This window comes from Euleptes europaea, chromosome 13 (genome assembly GCF_029931775.1).
Source record: "Euleptes europaea isolate rEulEur1 chromosome 13, rEulEur1.hap1, whole genome shotgun sequence".
NCBI lineage: Eukaryota > Metazoa > Chordata > Lepidosauria > Squamata > Sphaerodactylidae > Euleptes > Euleptes europaea.
Window position 1 is genome coordinate 60514541 of NC_079324.1, and position 14749 is coordinate 60529289.

General features: G+C 48.3%; 1 protein-coding gene across 1 annotated transcript; it reads right to left on the bottom strand.

The window, feature by feature from the left end:
* Positions 1-6757: 6757 nt before the first annotated feature.
* ARL6IP4 (ADP ribosylation factor like GTPase 6 interacting protein 4) lies at positions 6758-11569 on the bottom strand. The gene is made up of 5 exons (XM_056859665.1): positions 11364-11569; positions 10071-10394; positions 8690-8807; positions 7826-7895; positions 6758-6849 (listed from the first exon to the last, which is right to left on the bottom strand). The coding sequence occupies exons 1-5, from the start codon at positions 11557-11559 to the stop codon at positions 6793-6795; spliced, it is 765 nt and encodes a 254-aa protein (XP_056715643.1). The 5' UTR covers positions 11560-11569; the 3' UTR covers positions 6758-6792.
* Positions 11570-14749: the final 3180 nt, after the last annotated feature.

Consider the following 14749-nt stretch of genomic DNA (forward strand, 5'->3'; position numbering starts at 1 on the left):
CTTGCATCTTAAATTCCTCTAGCTTTTCTCTGAACAGGTGTTTCTGAGGTGGTAGCAGCACCTGAGAGAAGTGGGTTTGTTTGAACGTGTGAGGGGTTCCCCTCGTTTTAAAAGACACTCTCTTTACAAGGCCCTCTCTCAGAAAGGGAGGAACCACCCCAAGGAAAGGACACCAAAGGGAAAGTGCCTACAGAGAAGGGTCTACCTGAAAGCTCCCCCTGCCCTCTATCCCATGCCAGGATCCAGAATTCCCAGCTGTTATCAAGGGATATTCCTTTCCCGAGCACCATTATCTCGGGAGAAAAGAAGGCCCATTCGCCAAATGTCAGGGTTGCCCTGTCTTGCCTATAGCTTCTGGCATTTTTTTATATTTGCACAGGTGTCCTCCCGGTTCTGTGCCCCCTTTCCTCTCCCTCCTCTGACCATTTGTACCACTTTCTACTTTACAAAGCTCTTCTACGTAAAAGAGATTTTTTTCTAAACCAACAGCTTTGTTTCTTAGGGTGTGTTTTTTTCAATACTAAAGACTTGCAGCACTGTGAAGGCAGCGCGGCCTCTCGCAAGCCACGGTGGGGCTTTTGACAACTCATCCGGACAGGAAAAAACACACACGGACAACCACACCTGGTTTGCTGCTGGGGTTCCGACACCAAATTTAAATGGTGCGTGCCATCGAGGAGGGCGTGATTATCTGAAAAAGGTAAACTCACTTCTCTGAAAACCACGGCTCTTTTTGAAATGAAATTCACAACGCCCAACACATCTCAATGGTTTAAGTAGCCATACTGCAAGATTCGAAGCCACACGTCTCTGAGGAAGTCAACGAGAAGATTCTGGCAGGTTTTTACTACTGGGGAGGAAAACCTATTCACTTCCCTTTCTTCTCACTCAGCTGGGTTCCTTGTACATCCTTGTACGTCCTTGTACATCCAAAACCTCGAGGGGGAATCAACACAAATTACGTCATAGCACTTTGCTAAATGACGGTGGGCTATGGTTGTGCCAGCAAGCCATCATGCAAGCCACAATCCTGTCCGAAACGTTATCCAGGACATAATCATAAAAAGGACAACGTGATCACAAAATCTGGAATTATTCTTCACCAGTTCAACCTCTCCCTCCGAACGGTCCACAAGCCAAGGCGTGACATGGACATTTTTCAAACTTCAGAGAAGTTTAAGTCTTTTTATTGTGCGTGCTTCTAGGTAATGCTAAGCAAGGACAATGTAAATTTTTTTTGGGCGGGAGGGGAGGAAGGGTAGTATATATGATGTGGAAGTTATTTATTTTATGTAAAGTAGTTATGTCTGGAGGGAAAGAAATAGTCAGGGTTTATTATTAATATTTTGAAGTCTAGCATTTCCCTCCCTCTTGATTTCAGCCATTATGTACAAAACAAATTATTTTATGGACCAAGTTAAATTGTCAAAAGGATGCTGAAATGCAATCGTCTAACCACCTCTCGTCCATCCGTATTGGAAACAAATACGCCATTTAAGACTGACAATCACACCTGTGTGGGCCCCCGCCTTGGCCAACCTCCCCAACCAATTCTCCCTCTTTGATTTCTATTCCAGGAGATAAAACCATCTCTGTTCAGCACCTTTCTTTGCCATTGCAATAATATTGGGCAATGTAAACATGTATCGAAAGAAGATATATGGGTAGGGTTGGTTTCCTTTTTTATTTAGAAAGCCCTACTGGATTTCATAGTTGGTCAATGACATTCGTTCCCACCCCCCTCCACATTGTGTTGTCCTGTATTCTGAAAGATCAATTTACTACACCATAGCATTCGAAAAACAATAGCAATAGGTCTACTTGAGCGCATGTTTAGTTGTGGATCCTGTTTTGCAGAACTGATTTGGAGAACGGTTTTGTTTTGTTTTGACCTGGCAAACCAAATCCCCTTTGGCCAAACGCAGAGGCTTGGTCTGTGGAAACTGGAATTTTTTTAGCCATTTTGTATGATAAAATAGGCACACTTGTGAGTATAATGCTGCCATCAATCTTCGGGCTAAGCCTATTGAAGCCAAACGAACTTAGACTGGGGTAATTCTGCTTAGAATTGTATTGAAAAGGCCCCTCCTTAGAACGATGTCCTAGATTGCTTCCCCCCACCCCCATTAAATCTGGTCTACACATCTTACAAAGGTGCTCGTCTTGAGCTCATGGCTCGGTGTCACTGGGAAAGGCACGATTGATTGCTCTTGGCTTCATTAATTCCCATGGTGAGAAACCCAGCTGTGCTAATTGAGTAGCCCATTTTTGACTTGCAAGGGTCCAGCAGTTGTGTGAATGGGTTGTGGCTCAATAAGAGCAGATTCGGAACTATGCTTAAATTAGAAGAATCTGGAGGTATTTCTGGAATCCTTCAAAATGTCGATATTTTGCAAATTCTGCATTTTCATTCTGGCTAGAATCACAAAAACCCAGCATAAATTATAGGGGCCCCCTGGATTCGTTTCATTTTTCCAAAGAAAAGTAATTGAGGGGGAGGGGAACTAATCCACCACGGTTGGTGCAAGGTTGGGTATATTCTGCGGTGATGCCATAGAATAGTTATTAGAAGCAAAAATTTTAGCAATATGAGAATCTCCACGTTTGCTTAAGGAGCAAATTTCTAAATGGCTGTGGTGGTTGAGCTTGATGTCATGGGGGCGGTACCTAGCATCCCTGGTTGAAGGGACGGACCTTGGGTGCTGTGTCCACCATTTTGCCCGTTTTCTCAAGCAACAAATTATATATGATAAATGCAAAGGGGTTGTGGTTTGCATAATGTATTCTGATTACATGATTTTGAGATATCTTGGCATAGAACAGGATTTTTTTTCCAAGGCAGAGGTGTATGCAGATGTGATGGTATTTTCAAGATCTCACTTTTCTGCAGCTAGGTGAACGTTCTGCAGAAGAGCACAGCAGTGTGGTATGACTGAACCATTTCCCCTCAGTCAAACAATTTAAGGGCCCCACGTAAGATCGCTTCCGGTTTGGGGTCCATGCATACTCACACCTTTCGGCTTCCCAAGTTGCCATTTTAGCCATAATTGCTGCCAAGACCAAAAGCTTCAAGCTGCCAAAAAGCCAAGGCAGACGTGGGATTTAGCGAGGCGCTTCTGTCTCCCTCTCCTGCAGCTGCCCTCGCACTACCCCACACTTGCCAACCCGGTGCCCATTTTGCAGAACTTGCGGTCTGAAAAAAGACACGCAGGGATCACAAAAATAATGCACCTGGGCTTAACCTCTATGTGGTATTCCGAGTGCCGAGTTCACACGGGACTGCATTTTACTGAACCAGCCGTCCACCCTGGTCTTCACGTTATTGCCCGGTCCAGAGCGTCTCCTGTTTCCTCACACTGGATCAGGTGGTTAGCATATTTTGATAAAGACTCCCCCTTCCCAATCCGAAGAATGTTTACAGTGTCCTAGTGCTAGTTCAGAGGAAGTCGGCTGCCAAAGGGGGGGTGCGGACAAATCCGCCGCTCATCCGGAGAGGCCGTCCCGCACTTAACCGGAGTCGTCCCCCTTGTTCAGGTATCTTCGCCGTCGGTGCGGTTCCGTTAGTTCCAAAAGCCTTACAGTTTCCGTCACCCTCCCTGTGTCTTTTGAGCTCTTGGGAGTCTTCATTCCCAATTTGTCCGTTTGTATTCGGTAATGTTTGTTCCATTGAACTGGAAAATAGGCTGATACAGCTGGAGCAGGGCGAGGGGAAAGGACGGAAATATTCAAAACGCTTCAGTGGGGGGGAGGGACGGGAGAGGGGAAAAGCATCGGAGTCCAGCTGAGTCTGGCGTTTCATCTTTCTGTTCCTGCGTTTGCGTGTGCATGATGCCGTTGGTCTCCTCGCTCCTCTGTGTGGCAGCCCATACTTAACCGTACAACTCCCTTCTCCGTGCTGTTACTGCCGCCTTGTTCCGCTACCTGGATGTGCTTTGTATACGGTTATCACTTGTATGTTAACACCAATTAAAAGAAATGGGAAGGCTTCTTGCTGCATCTGCTTTCTTTGCAGGGCTCTTGGGTCAGTTGAAGGAGCTGCTGTCGATAGAGGGTTAAGATAGTTAAATTGCAGAACTCCCTGCCCCAGGATGTGGGGATGGCTGCCGACTTGGACGGCTTGAAGAGGGGAGTGGACATGTTCATGGAGGAGAGGGCTATCCACGGCTACTAGTTTTTTAATTTTATTACAGCCAAAAGCCAGTATAAGACGGCTACTAGTAAAAATGGATACTAGTCATGATGCATACCTATTCTCTCCAGGATCAGAGGAGCATGCCTATTATCTTGGGTGCTTTGGAGCACAGGCAGGATGCTGCTGCTGCAGTCGTCTTGTTTGTGGGCTTCCTAGAGGCACCTGGTTGGCCACTGTGTTAACAGACTGCTGGACTTGATGGACCTTGGTCTGATCCAGCAGGGCCTTTTTTATGTTCTTAAGGACAGGAGCCGTTGCCTTTTTGGCCAGGCGAAAGGTCCAGCCTGTGCAGTATTCTGGTTCCCCTTGTCAGATGCCTATAGGGAACTCACAAGCAAGGCACGGTGCCCCGGCCAAAAGTCAGTAAAAATGCAAAGGAAAAGTGGGAGGGGGGACAGATTGCTCACAGCACAGAGCTAACTGGGGGGGGGGGTTGCAGGAGGTACAGCAAGTGCAAAATGCAAGCTCTGGGTGCAGATCTAAATGGCTAGCTTGGGTAAGACCCAGCTTCTCAAAGCTAACCTACTTCACAGAGTTGTTATGAAGATATAGAATCATAGAGTTGGAGGGGACCACCAGGGTCATCTAGTCCAACCCCCTGCACAATGAAGGAAATTCACAACTACCTCCCCCCCATACCCCCAATGACCCGTACTACATGGCCAGAATGCTCTCCCTCCCATGATCTGCCTAAGGTCATAGAATCAGCATTGCTGACAGATGGCCATCTAGCCTCTGCTTAAAAACCTCCACTGAAGGAGAGCTTACCACCTCCTGAGGAAGCCTGTTCCACTGAGGAACTGCTCTAATTGTTAGAAAATTCTTCCTAATGTCTAGATGGAAACTCTTTTGATTTAATTTCAACCCGTTGGTTCTGGTCCGACCTTCTGGGGCAACAGAAAACAAGTTGGCACCATCCTCCATGTGACAGCCCTTCAAGTACTTGAAAGTGGTTATCATATCCCCTCTCAGTCTTCTCCTCTTCAGGCTAAACATACCCAGCTCCTTCAACCTTTCCTCATAGGACTTGGTCTCCAGACCCCTCACCATCTTTGTTGCCCTCCTCTGGACACGTTCCAGCTTGCCTACATCTTTCTTAAATCATATATCGTGAACTAAGGACGAGCTGTAACCAGGCCCGTGTCATTGGAGCAGAGCCAGTTGGTAATTGCTAAGTCCCGGGAACCTCGTTTCCCAAGATATAGACAAAGAGGAGTATTGGTGGGATTGAACACATGAAGCTGCCTTGTACTGAATCAGACCATTGGCCCTTCAAGGTTAGTACTGTCTACTCAGACTGGTAGAAACTCTCCAGAGTCTCAGGCAGAGGTCTTTCGCATCACCTACGACCTGATCTTTTTAAAATAGAGATGCAGGGGATTGAACCTGGGACCTTCTGCATGCCAAGCAGATGCTCTACCACGGAGCCACAGCCCCTTCCCTATCAAGGTCAGTATTGTCTACTCTGACGGGCAGCGGCTCTCCAGGGTCTCAGGCAGAGGTCTTTCACATCACCTACTTGCCTGGTCCCTTTAATTGGAGATGCCGGGATTGAACCTGGGACCTTCTGCATGCCAAGCAGATGCTCGGCCACTGAGCCACAGGCCTTCACCTGCTGCTTTCAGGTAGCAGGTGGCAGCCTGCCACAGGCCAGATTCAGGCTGGAGCTAACAACAACACACACACCCCTGCCACGCACACAATAGATAGTGCATATGTTGATAGCGCTGTGGCTTAAGCAACTATATTCGCTATTGATTCCCAACAGCCCTAGAGAGTCTGATGTATGTTTTGACACGCTAGAGTCGACTTTCTCCATTCAGAAAGGACCGCAGACAGTTGCTCCGTACCAACTCAACAGCCCCCCACCACTCCCGATACTTCTATTCTGAGACAAAGTCAAGAAAACAACCAGCCCCCTACTGCTCTGGAACAAGCATGCAGAAGCCGAGCGGTGCAAGACAGTTGCTGTTTTGCCAGATTTCAGCAATAAATCAATCTCTGGGGGGCTGAGCCCAAATCTCGGCTGCTTCAGGGGTTAAGCGTCTCAGTCATGGTGTGGAGACACTCTTTCCCCTCCCTTTGACCTTGGAGGGGCCTCACCTCCACGATGTGGCCCGTCCTGGTGAAGAGAGGCAGGCAGAATTTGCTCCTCCCTCCCCATACTCCGTGGGGCAGGGCTTAGCTGCAGCTGTTCCAAAGTGTCCGCCTCCCTTGGAAAAGATCTCTCTAGAACGTAATTTGTCAGGTCCTCCAGATATTATTCCTCCTTAACCTTTGTCCTATTTCTCCTAGTCTTCTATTTCTTCGGGAGAACAAAAATCTTGAGTTTGTGAACAAGGGAACTGGCTGGATGCTGGGTCAAGCTGTAAAGAGAAAGCATCATGCGGGACCAAGGCAAGTTCTCAATGGGGGAGGCCTCTGAAAACAGGAACACTATCGCCCCCCAGGCGATGTGTCTGTGAAACAGCTGTAGGGCCTCTCGCGTGGCCCATTTTCTCTCCAGACGTGCTCTGAGTGTTACGAGGGGAACATGTGACTGTTTTGGCAAAGCCTCGGTGTCTGGGAAGGCGTCTTTGGCACGTTGCAGGTCTACCCTGTTACTGAAGCATCCCTGTCTTCATCTGGAAGGAAAGGCCGTCTCCCCGGGTAGCTTGCTGAGAAGACAGAGGCAAAAGAGAAGAAGAGTTGGTTTTTATATGCCGACTTTCCCTACCACTTAAGGAAGAATCAAAGTAAAATCACCTTCCCTTCCCCTCCCCACAACAGACACCCTGTGAGGTAGGTGGGGCTGAGAGAGCTGTGACTAGCCCAAGGTCACCCAGCTGGCTTCATGTATAGGAGTGAGGAAACAAATCCCGTTCACCACATTAGCCTCCGCCGCTCATGTGGAGGAGTGGGGAATCAAACCTAGTTCACCAGATTAGAACCTGCTGCTCATGTGGAGGAGTGGGGGATCAAACCCGGTTCTCCATATCAGAGTCCACTGTTCCAAACCACCGCTCTTAACCACTACACCACACTGGCTCTCAAAAGAGGTCACTTTCATGTAGAGGGAAACAAAGCCAAGGTGCTGCATGCCTTACATTCAAGGGATCTCCTGTCCACTTACCCTAGTAAGTTTTGGCTCTATCCGAACTGGAAACCGCCGAATCGGGGGAAATTCGGCTGTTTTTCAGTTTGGATGGAACCGAATAGACAGCCCTAGTCCAGACTCAGCATCTATGGGGAGATTTTCAAACCGTTTGCTAAGCAGCAGAGGAACAGAATGTCTCCTGATCAAATCAAGTTTCTAGCCCTTATGAATGCAGAACGGACTGAAAACTGAGGAAGAACAGACCAAAAGTCTGTGAACCAGAGTAGGGTTGAGTGTAGCTTCTACCAGCTAGGAGGTGTAACTTTTGACAGTTCTCCCCCAGTGCCCAGCTTTACAGTGATAAAATAAAAAAGAGACTTTCCCATCAACCTATGGGCCAGAATATCCCTGCCAAAGTGAGCGCAGTTCCTTGAGAGCAGTGACATGATTAGATGCCGCTCTAGCCAGAAGCAGCTTTGCAGTTCAACCCTGTCCTCCAAATGCTCCTGACCACTTTGAATTCTGAAAGCTTCTGAGATGAAGAACCACCACATTACCTTGTTGATTTCTTTGTGTCTCTCCTTAGTAACGATCTCCTCTAGGACTTCACCGTCTCCCTTAATAAGTCTGTAAGAGAAGCGGAGTCAGTGCATCCCCCGACTTACAGGAAACAAGCTTCAATTCCCATAACAAATCTTTTAATAGGATAAGATACAAACTGGTTCGCTGCATCAGGCCAAAAGTTGCACCTTGTCCAGCACCTTATTAAAGTGCACAACCACATGCTTCCCAAAATACCTACAAGCAGGGCATACAGCCCCATACACACACACACACAAACATACACTATTGCCATTCAGCAGCTTATATTCACACGTGTACGGCTTCTGAACATGAAGATTTGAGTCAGCCATCCTCGCTAATGGCTGTTGATGGACCTCTCCTTTAGGGATGTGTTTAATGCTTTCTGAAGCCATCTAAGCAAGCGATGATCACTTAATCTTGTGGCAGGGAGTTCCACAAGTGAATTATGGATCACCCGAAGCAGAACTTCCTTTTGCTTGTGCTAGACCAGGGAACTATCCTGAATTGAAAAGCCTATTTAGCAAAGAGCTCGCTTGGTTGCCTTCTCTGCAAAACGGAAACGACGGACTGTTGCCCTAGACGTTGCGAGAACGAACAAGATAAAATGTAAAGATCTTCTTGCACCTTGAATATGCTTTAAAAATGGCAACTAATTAGCAAGATCAGAAAGTTTTAGATTGGAAAGCACATGCTGCGTCATGCGTGCACAGGAAACCAGTTTGGTTTCAGGTTTTCCTTCCATGGAAGAAAAAAAAGCAGATGCCTGTTTGACTATGCAAAGTTAGTAGGAATAGTGTATTCTCCTCCCCGCCCCCCACTCCGGCCCACAAGTGCACCTTGTTCTTCCCGTCTCAGGATCAACAACTCTCCTTATGACGCTCTGCCGTGCGTCCCACTCCTCCTTCGTCATCGGCTTCATGGCCTGGATGCGGGATTTCTGCTCATCCGTCAGGGCTGAAAGGGAAGAAGAAAAAGAAGAGGAAGACGTGGAGAAGTTGGTTTTTGTATGCCGACTTCCTCTACCACTTAAGGAAGAATCAAACCAGCTTACAATCTCCTTCCCTTCCCCACAACACACCCTGTGAGGTAGGTGGGGCTGAGAGTTCAGAGAGAACTGTGACTAGCCCAAGGTCACCCAGCAGGCTTCATATTGAGGAGTGGGGAAACCAACCCAGTTCACCAGATCAGCGTCCGCCGCTCATGTGGAGGGGTGGGGAATCGAACCCAGTTCTCCAGATCAGAGTCCACTGCTCTAAGCCACTGCTCTTAACCACTACACCACGCTGGCTCTCCGAGGTAAGCTTCGGTGGCATTGTCGGGAAGAGGTGGTCCTCTGCCACCACCTGTAGGCCCAGCAGCGTACTCATCTCCACCCCACATGGGAACCAGCCAGCCCAGAGCTTTCATGATTTGTGGCTCTTAGGACATCATATCTATAATGAAAGGTACCAAGTGGGGGACATCCTCCAGCAAGGAAGAAGAAAAAGAGTTGGTTTTTATATGCTGACTTTCTCTACCTTTTAGGGAGAATCAAACCAGCTTACAATCGCCTTCCCTTCCCCTCCCTACAACAGACACCTTGTGGAGTAGATGGGGCTGAGAGAGTTTGGAGAGAACTGACTAGCTCAAGGTCACCCAGCAGGCTTCATGTGTAGGAGTGGGGAAACCAACCTGGTTCTCCAGATTAGAGTCCACCTCGCTCAACCACTACACCACGCTGGCTCTCTGCTGAACAGCCTTAATGGCAGAGGGGAGCAGAGCAGACTCATGGTCTCTTTCTGCTGTTGCTGATCTGCTCAGATCCTAGCGACCGGCAAGGTAGGCAGAAGAGCAGTCTTGGGAAAGAGCTGTCTCAGGGAAGCAGAAGGGCCGAGAGGAGGGACAGGAAACAGTCCACAGGAATGGCCAGAGAAGCAGGCCAGAGGGAGCAACCTGACCCTGAAGGGACTCAGCCAGCCAAACAAATCTTGGCCTTACGTGAGCACAACTTATTTTCTAATTTATTTATTACATTATTTATAATCCACCTTTCTCACCTCGACTCAAGACGGATTACGCATTTTAAGTCAACGAAGTCAACAGGATGGGAGATCCAGTAAGCAATGTAATGAATTAAAATGGGAACGAATTGCAGAACGCCTGTCGCCTGGATGTGGCCAGTTTACCTTTTCAGACATGTCATAAACTGGGCTTTCCTGCCAGAAATGCAACCCATACCTGGGCCAGGTTCCACCAGCGTCTCTTTCTGCCACTGCTCCAGGGAAGGGCCGGGAAGCTCTTCTCCCCTGGACTTCACCTCTTTCACCCTCTCCTTCAGTTTCCTGCTTGCTTTCTTTTTGGCTTTCTTCTTTCTCTTCCTCTTCTTCTTTTTCTCTTTGGGCAGTTTCTTCTTGCTCTTTTTTTTCCTCTTGGCCTTGGACTCGCCGCCGCTTGACCCTTCCTCAGAGGAGGAAGAAGACCCGGAAGAAGATGAGGAAGTGGTGGTGTCTGAGGAGGAGGTACTGGCTTTTCTCCTTTTCTTGTCCTTTTTCTTCTTTTTCCCTGGAATGAAGCACTAAATTAACAAGGAACCAGAGGTTGCCGCGGATCTTCCACCATGCTACAAATCTAAAATGCTCCAGAACTGTCAATCTCAGTGAAAATATGAGCAAACTCTGTTCTGGTCCAATACTGGCCCACGTCTATCTGCACTTATAATAGGGCTTAACATAAGAAAGGCCCTGCTGGATCAGACCAAGGCCCATCAAGTCCAGCAGTCTGTTCACACAGTGGCCAACCAGGTGCCTCTAGGAAGCCCACAAACAAGACAACGGCAGCAGCTTAACTGCCAAGGCTCTCCCTTTAAGGAATCCTGGATGATGGAATTGAAGGGGAGAAGGGGTGAAAGAGTTGGCTGAAACTAGAAGCAGAGAAGATTCCGTGGCCCCCACAAACAACAGTTCCTGTGGCATCTAGCATATTTTTATTCCTGCTTTTCCGCCAAGGAGTTTTAGGTGGTGTACACAGTTCTGCCCTCTTCTGTTTTATTGTCACAACAACCCTGTGAAGTAGGTTAGGCTGAGAGGAAGCCATTGGCCCAAGGTCAACCAGGGAGCTTCAAAGCCGAGTATGGAGCTGATCCTACGGTCTAACCCCTACAGCACGTTGGCTGCACAGTAAGGGAGAAAGGCTGGACATTTTGAACGAGTGAAAGTCATTTGAGGCTCTACCGTGGGGGGGTGTCTCCCACCAGACACCATTCCTAGTTGGACGTCCAACGAATTATATACATTGGTCAATTGCCTAAAAACTCCCTTGTGAGCACCGGAAGCCAGCTTTCAGTGTGGTGCATTCATCAATCCCTTCTAGGAGGCAGGTCAAAGTCTGGGTTGTCGTGGTCCACGAGTAGAATTGATCAATACCAACCAGGCTTCCTTTCAGTTATTATCTATTCACTATGCAACAACCCTGGAACATTCCAAAGAGGCCCTGGCAGCTGCAGCAGGAGTTGCCACTCAGGCACATCCTTACCTTCTTTGGAGGAGACGGAGTGCCTCTGGGGCCCTTGAGACTCGGGGCCTCTCTTGCAGGCAGGAGATGGGCTTCGCCTCTCCCGGGAGTCTTTGCTCCTCTTCCTCTTCTCCTTCCTCTTCTCCATGTCTGGCCTGCTCCGAGAGGCACTCCTGCTCCTGGACCTGGACCTCTTCCTCACCTGGCTGTGAGCCATTCTCCTTTCGGGCCTGTACCAAACAAGTAGAGCTTATTTACAGGAGGGTAATTAATTGCTACCCTGCACTCGAACAGGATGCCTGGTCCTACGTGGCTGTCAAAGCAACAGCAAATTTACTGATCAGCCAGTAAGTAGGGTTGCCAGCTCCGGGTTGGGAAATACCTGGAGATTTGGGAGGTGGAGACTGAAGATGTTGGGGTTTGGAGAGGGGAGGGACTTCAATGCTGTAGAGTCCAATTGCCAAAGCGACCATTTTCTCCAGGGGAACTGATTGTTATCGCATGGAGATCAGTTGCAATAGCAGAAGACCTCCAGCCTCCACCTGGAGGTTGGCAACCCTGTGCATAAGAAGAGCTCCACTGGACCAGAACCAGAACCAAAGGCCCACCATCCTGTTTCCCAAAACCAGAAGTCCTGCAAGCAAGGCACAGATACCAAAGCCCTATCCCTGCTGCCTCTGCGCACAAGTTGTATTCAGAGGTATGCTACTTCTGAACATGGAGGTTTTTTTAAAAAAATATTTATTGCATTTATAGCCCTCCCTCATTCCCAGAAAGCCAGGCTCAGAGCGGGTTACAAAATTAAAATTCAGAAAACATTAATTTAAACACACTCTGAAACATACTTTAAAATTATAAGCTCCAAATCGATACAGAACAATACAAATACAATGAAGCAAGATGGCACTAATAAAAGGTAGAATCACAGGTACTGAAGAACCTGGCCAGGCAGTGGACCCCCCCCCCAAATCAAGTTGGGGAGGATGGGGGGGCCGGCAAGGTTTTATTTAACCAGCATGGCTAAGAGACGTTGAAGGATCTCTCCTCCCTGAAGGTGTCTGATCCCCTTTTGGAGTGGTCTAGGAGGTGACTGTCTAGCACAGTGGTGCCCAAACTTTTCAGGCCACCCGCCCCCTCGGCTCCACAAACTCAACCCCAGCGCCCCCTACCCTATAAAAAGCATTATTCAAAATAGGGGTTTTCATGATGCACTAAAGAAGATAATAATAAAATTTCAAAATAGTAACAATTAATTGCACATTATTCATAATCAAAACTTTTTAGTTTAAATTTATTCAACAAAACTGATGAACTTGATCCAGTGGTACCAGCTCTTCAAAGCCTGGGGGGGGGGGGGAAATCTGATAAGTTTCCACCAAATTTGCCAGCATGGTGCCATAGCTTGATCTATTGCAAACTAGGGAACAACACAGTTGAAGGGACCCACCCCTAGGTAATCCCACCGCCCCGCAGGGGGTGATACTGCCCACTTTGGGAACCACCGGTCTAGCATCTCATCCTGCGGCTGAAGCCCCCACAAGTTAATTATGCGCTCTCTCGAACTCAGCACCCTAAACGGGCCCTTTAAGAGGCGCCGCTCAGATTCCGCCAACCCTTCAAAGCCCCTCTCAGCCAATCCCCGCGTTCCGTTCGGGGCGTCCGCCGCCAAGCCCCGCCCTACCGCCTGCCAGCCGACCGGCGCGCACGCGCACTGGAGACCTGCCCGCTGGAAGCCCCGCGGACCCAATCCGGCCCGATCCAGCCCGGTTCCGGACGGGGACTCGCCGCTCGGGGGAGGCGGGCGCGAGACGGCGGGAAGAGGAGCCCCGGCTCTGGAGGCCTGGCCGGGCCCCCGCGCCTCACCTTCTCCGGGACCTCGGCAACTGAGCGGGGGACCCTGACAGCCTTCGCTGGCTTCCTCGCTTATTTCCGGTTTGACCCTGTGCGTGGCTTAAAAGTGTCCGGTGGGAAACGTGAACTCGCGTATCTGTGTTCCTTACTCGCTGGCGGTTTGAATCCTGTGTCATTTTGGGGTCGGTCAACTAAAGGAAGGGGGAAGTGAGGGAGAGGCCGGTTTACTGGAGAGTCTCCCCCCCCCCGTATTTTCCAACGCTTGCCTATGGTGGTTACCGCATTATGTATTCCCAGCGATGTATTAAGAGTTTGAAAATGTTATTAAAAAAGGGTTTTTGGATGCCACGGCTAAAAAACGGTTGGAAGACGTTGGTTCTTGTAGGTTATCCGGGCTGTGTGACCGTGGTCTTGGTATTTTCTTCCCTGACGTTTCGCCAGCCGCTGTGGCCGGCATCTTCAGAGGAGTAACGCTGAAGGACAGTGTCTCTCAGTGTCAAGTGTGTAGGAAGAGTAACATATAGTCTGAAAGGGGTTGGGTTGAGCTGAATCATTGCCCTGCAAAAAGTATCAAAGGTAATGTGCTAATCATTGTCCTGTAAGTATCAAGATAATGTGCTAATGAGGGTGTAGTATGTTAAAATGGAACCATTGTATCCTGAAGTGATCGGTTAATGTGTGAAATCCAAAGCTAATCTGCATGGCTATTGTGGACTGACCCCTTTCTGACTATATATTACTCTTCCTACACACTTGACACTGAGAGACACTGTCCTTCAGTGTTGCTCCTCTGAAGATGCCTACCACAGCTGCTGCCAAAACGTCAGGAAAGAAAATACCAAGACCACGGTCACACAGCCCGGATAACCTACAAGAACCAATGAACTCTGACCGTGAAAGCCTTCGACAATAGGTTGGAGGACGTCTTCACAGCTAAAGGGGCCAAACAAAGTGCGAACAGTATTTTTTTATAACATTTTCAAACTCTTAATACGTCGCTGGGAATACATAGGGGGTTACCGCACTTGTATTCCCAGCAATGTATTAAGAGTTTGAAAACGTTATAAAAAATACTGTTCGCACTTTCTATGTATTCCCACCGATGTATTAAGAGTTTGAAAATGTTATAAAAAATACTGTCCGCACTTTGTTTGGCCCCTTTAGCTGCGAAGACGTCTTCCAACCATTTATAAGCCGTGGTATCTAAAAACCCTTTTAAAGCGATGTTTTTTACAACATTTTCAAACTCTTAATACATCGCTGGGACTACAAAGTGCGGTAACCCCCATAATGCGGTAACCCCCATTAAAACGCTTAGGGCTGTTTAGCTTGGAAAGAACGTGGTTAAGGGGAGACATGATAGAGGTCTATAAAATTTTGCATGGTAAGGAGAGAGTGGGCAGGGAGAAGCTTTTCTCCCTCTCTCATAATACCAGTACGCAGGGTCATCGGCTGAAGCTGGAGGGAGATTCAAAACAGATCACAGGAAGTAGTTCTTCACACAACGCATAGTTAAATTGTGGAACTCCCTGCTCCAGGATGTGGTGATGGCTGCC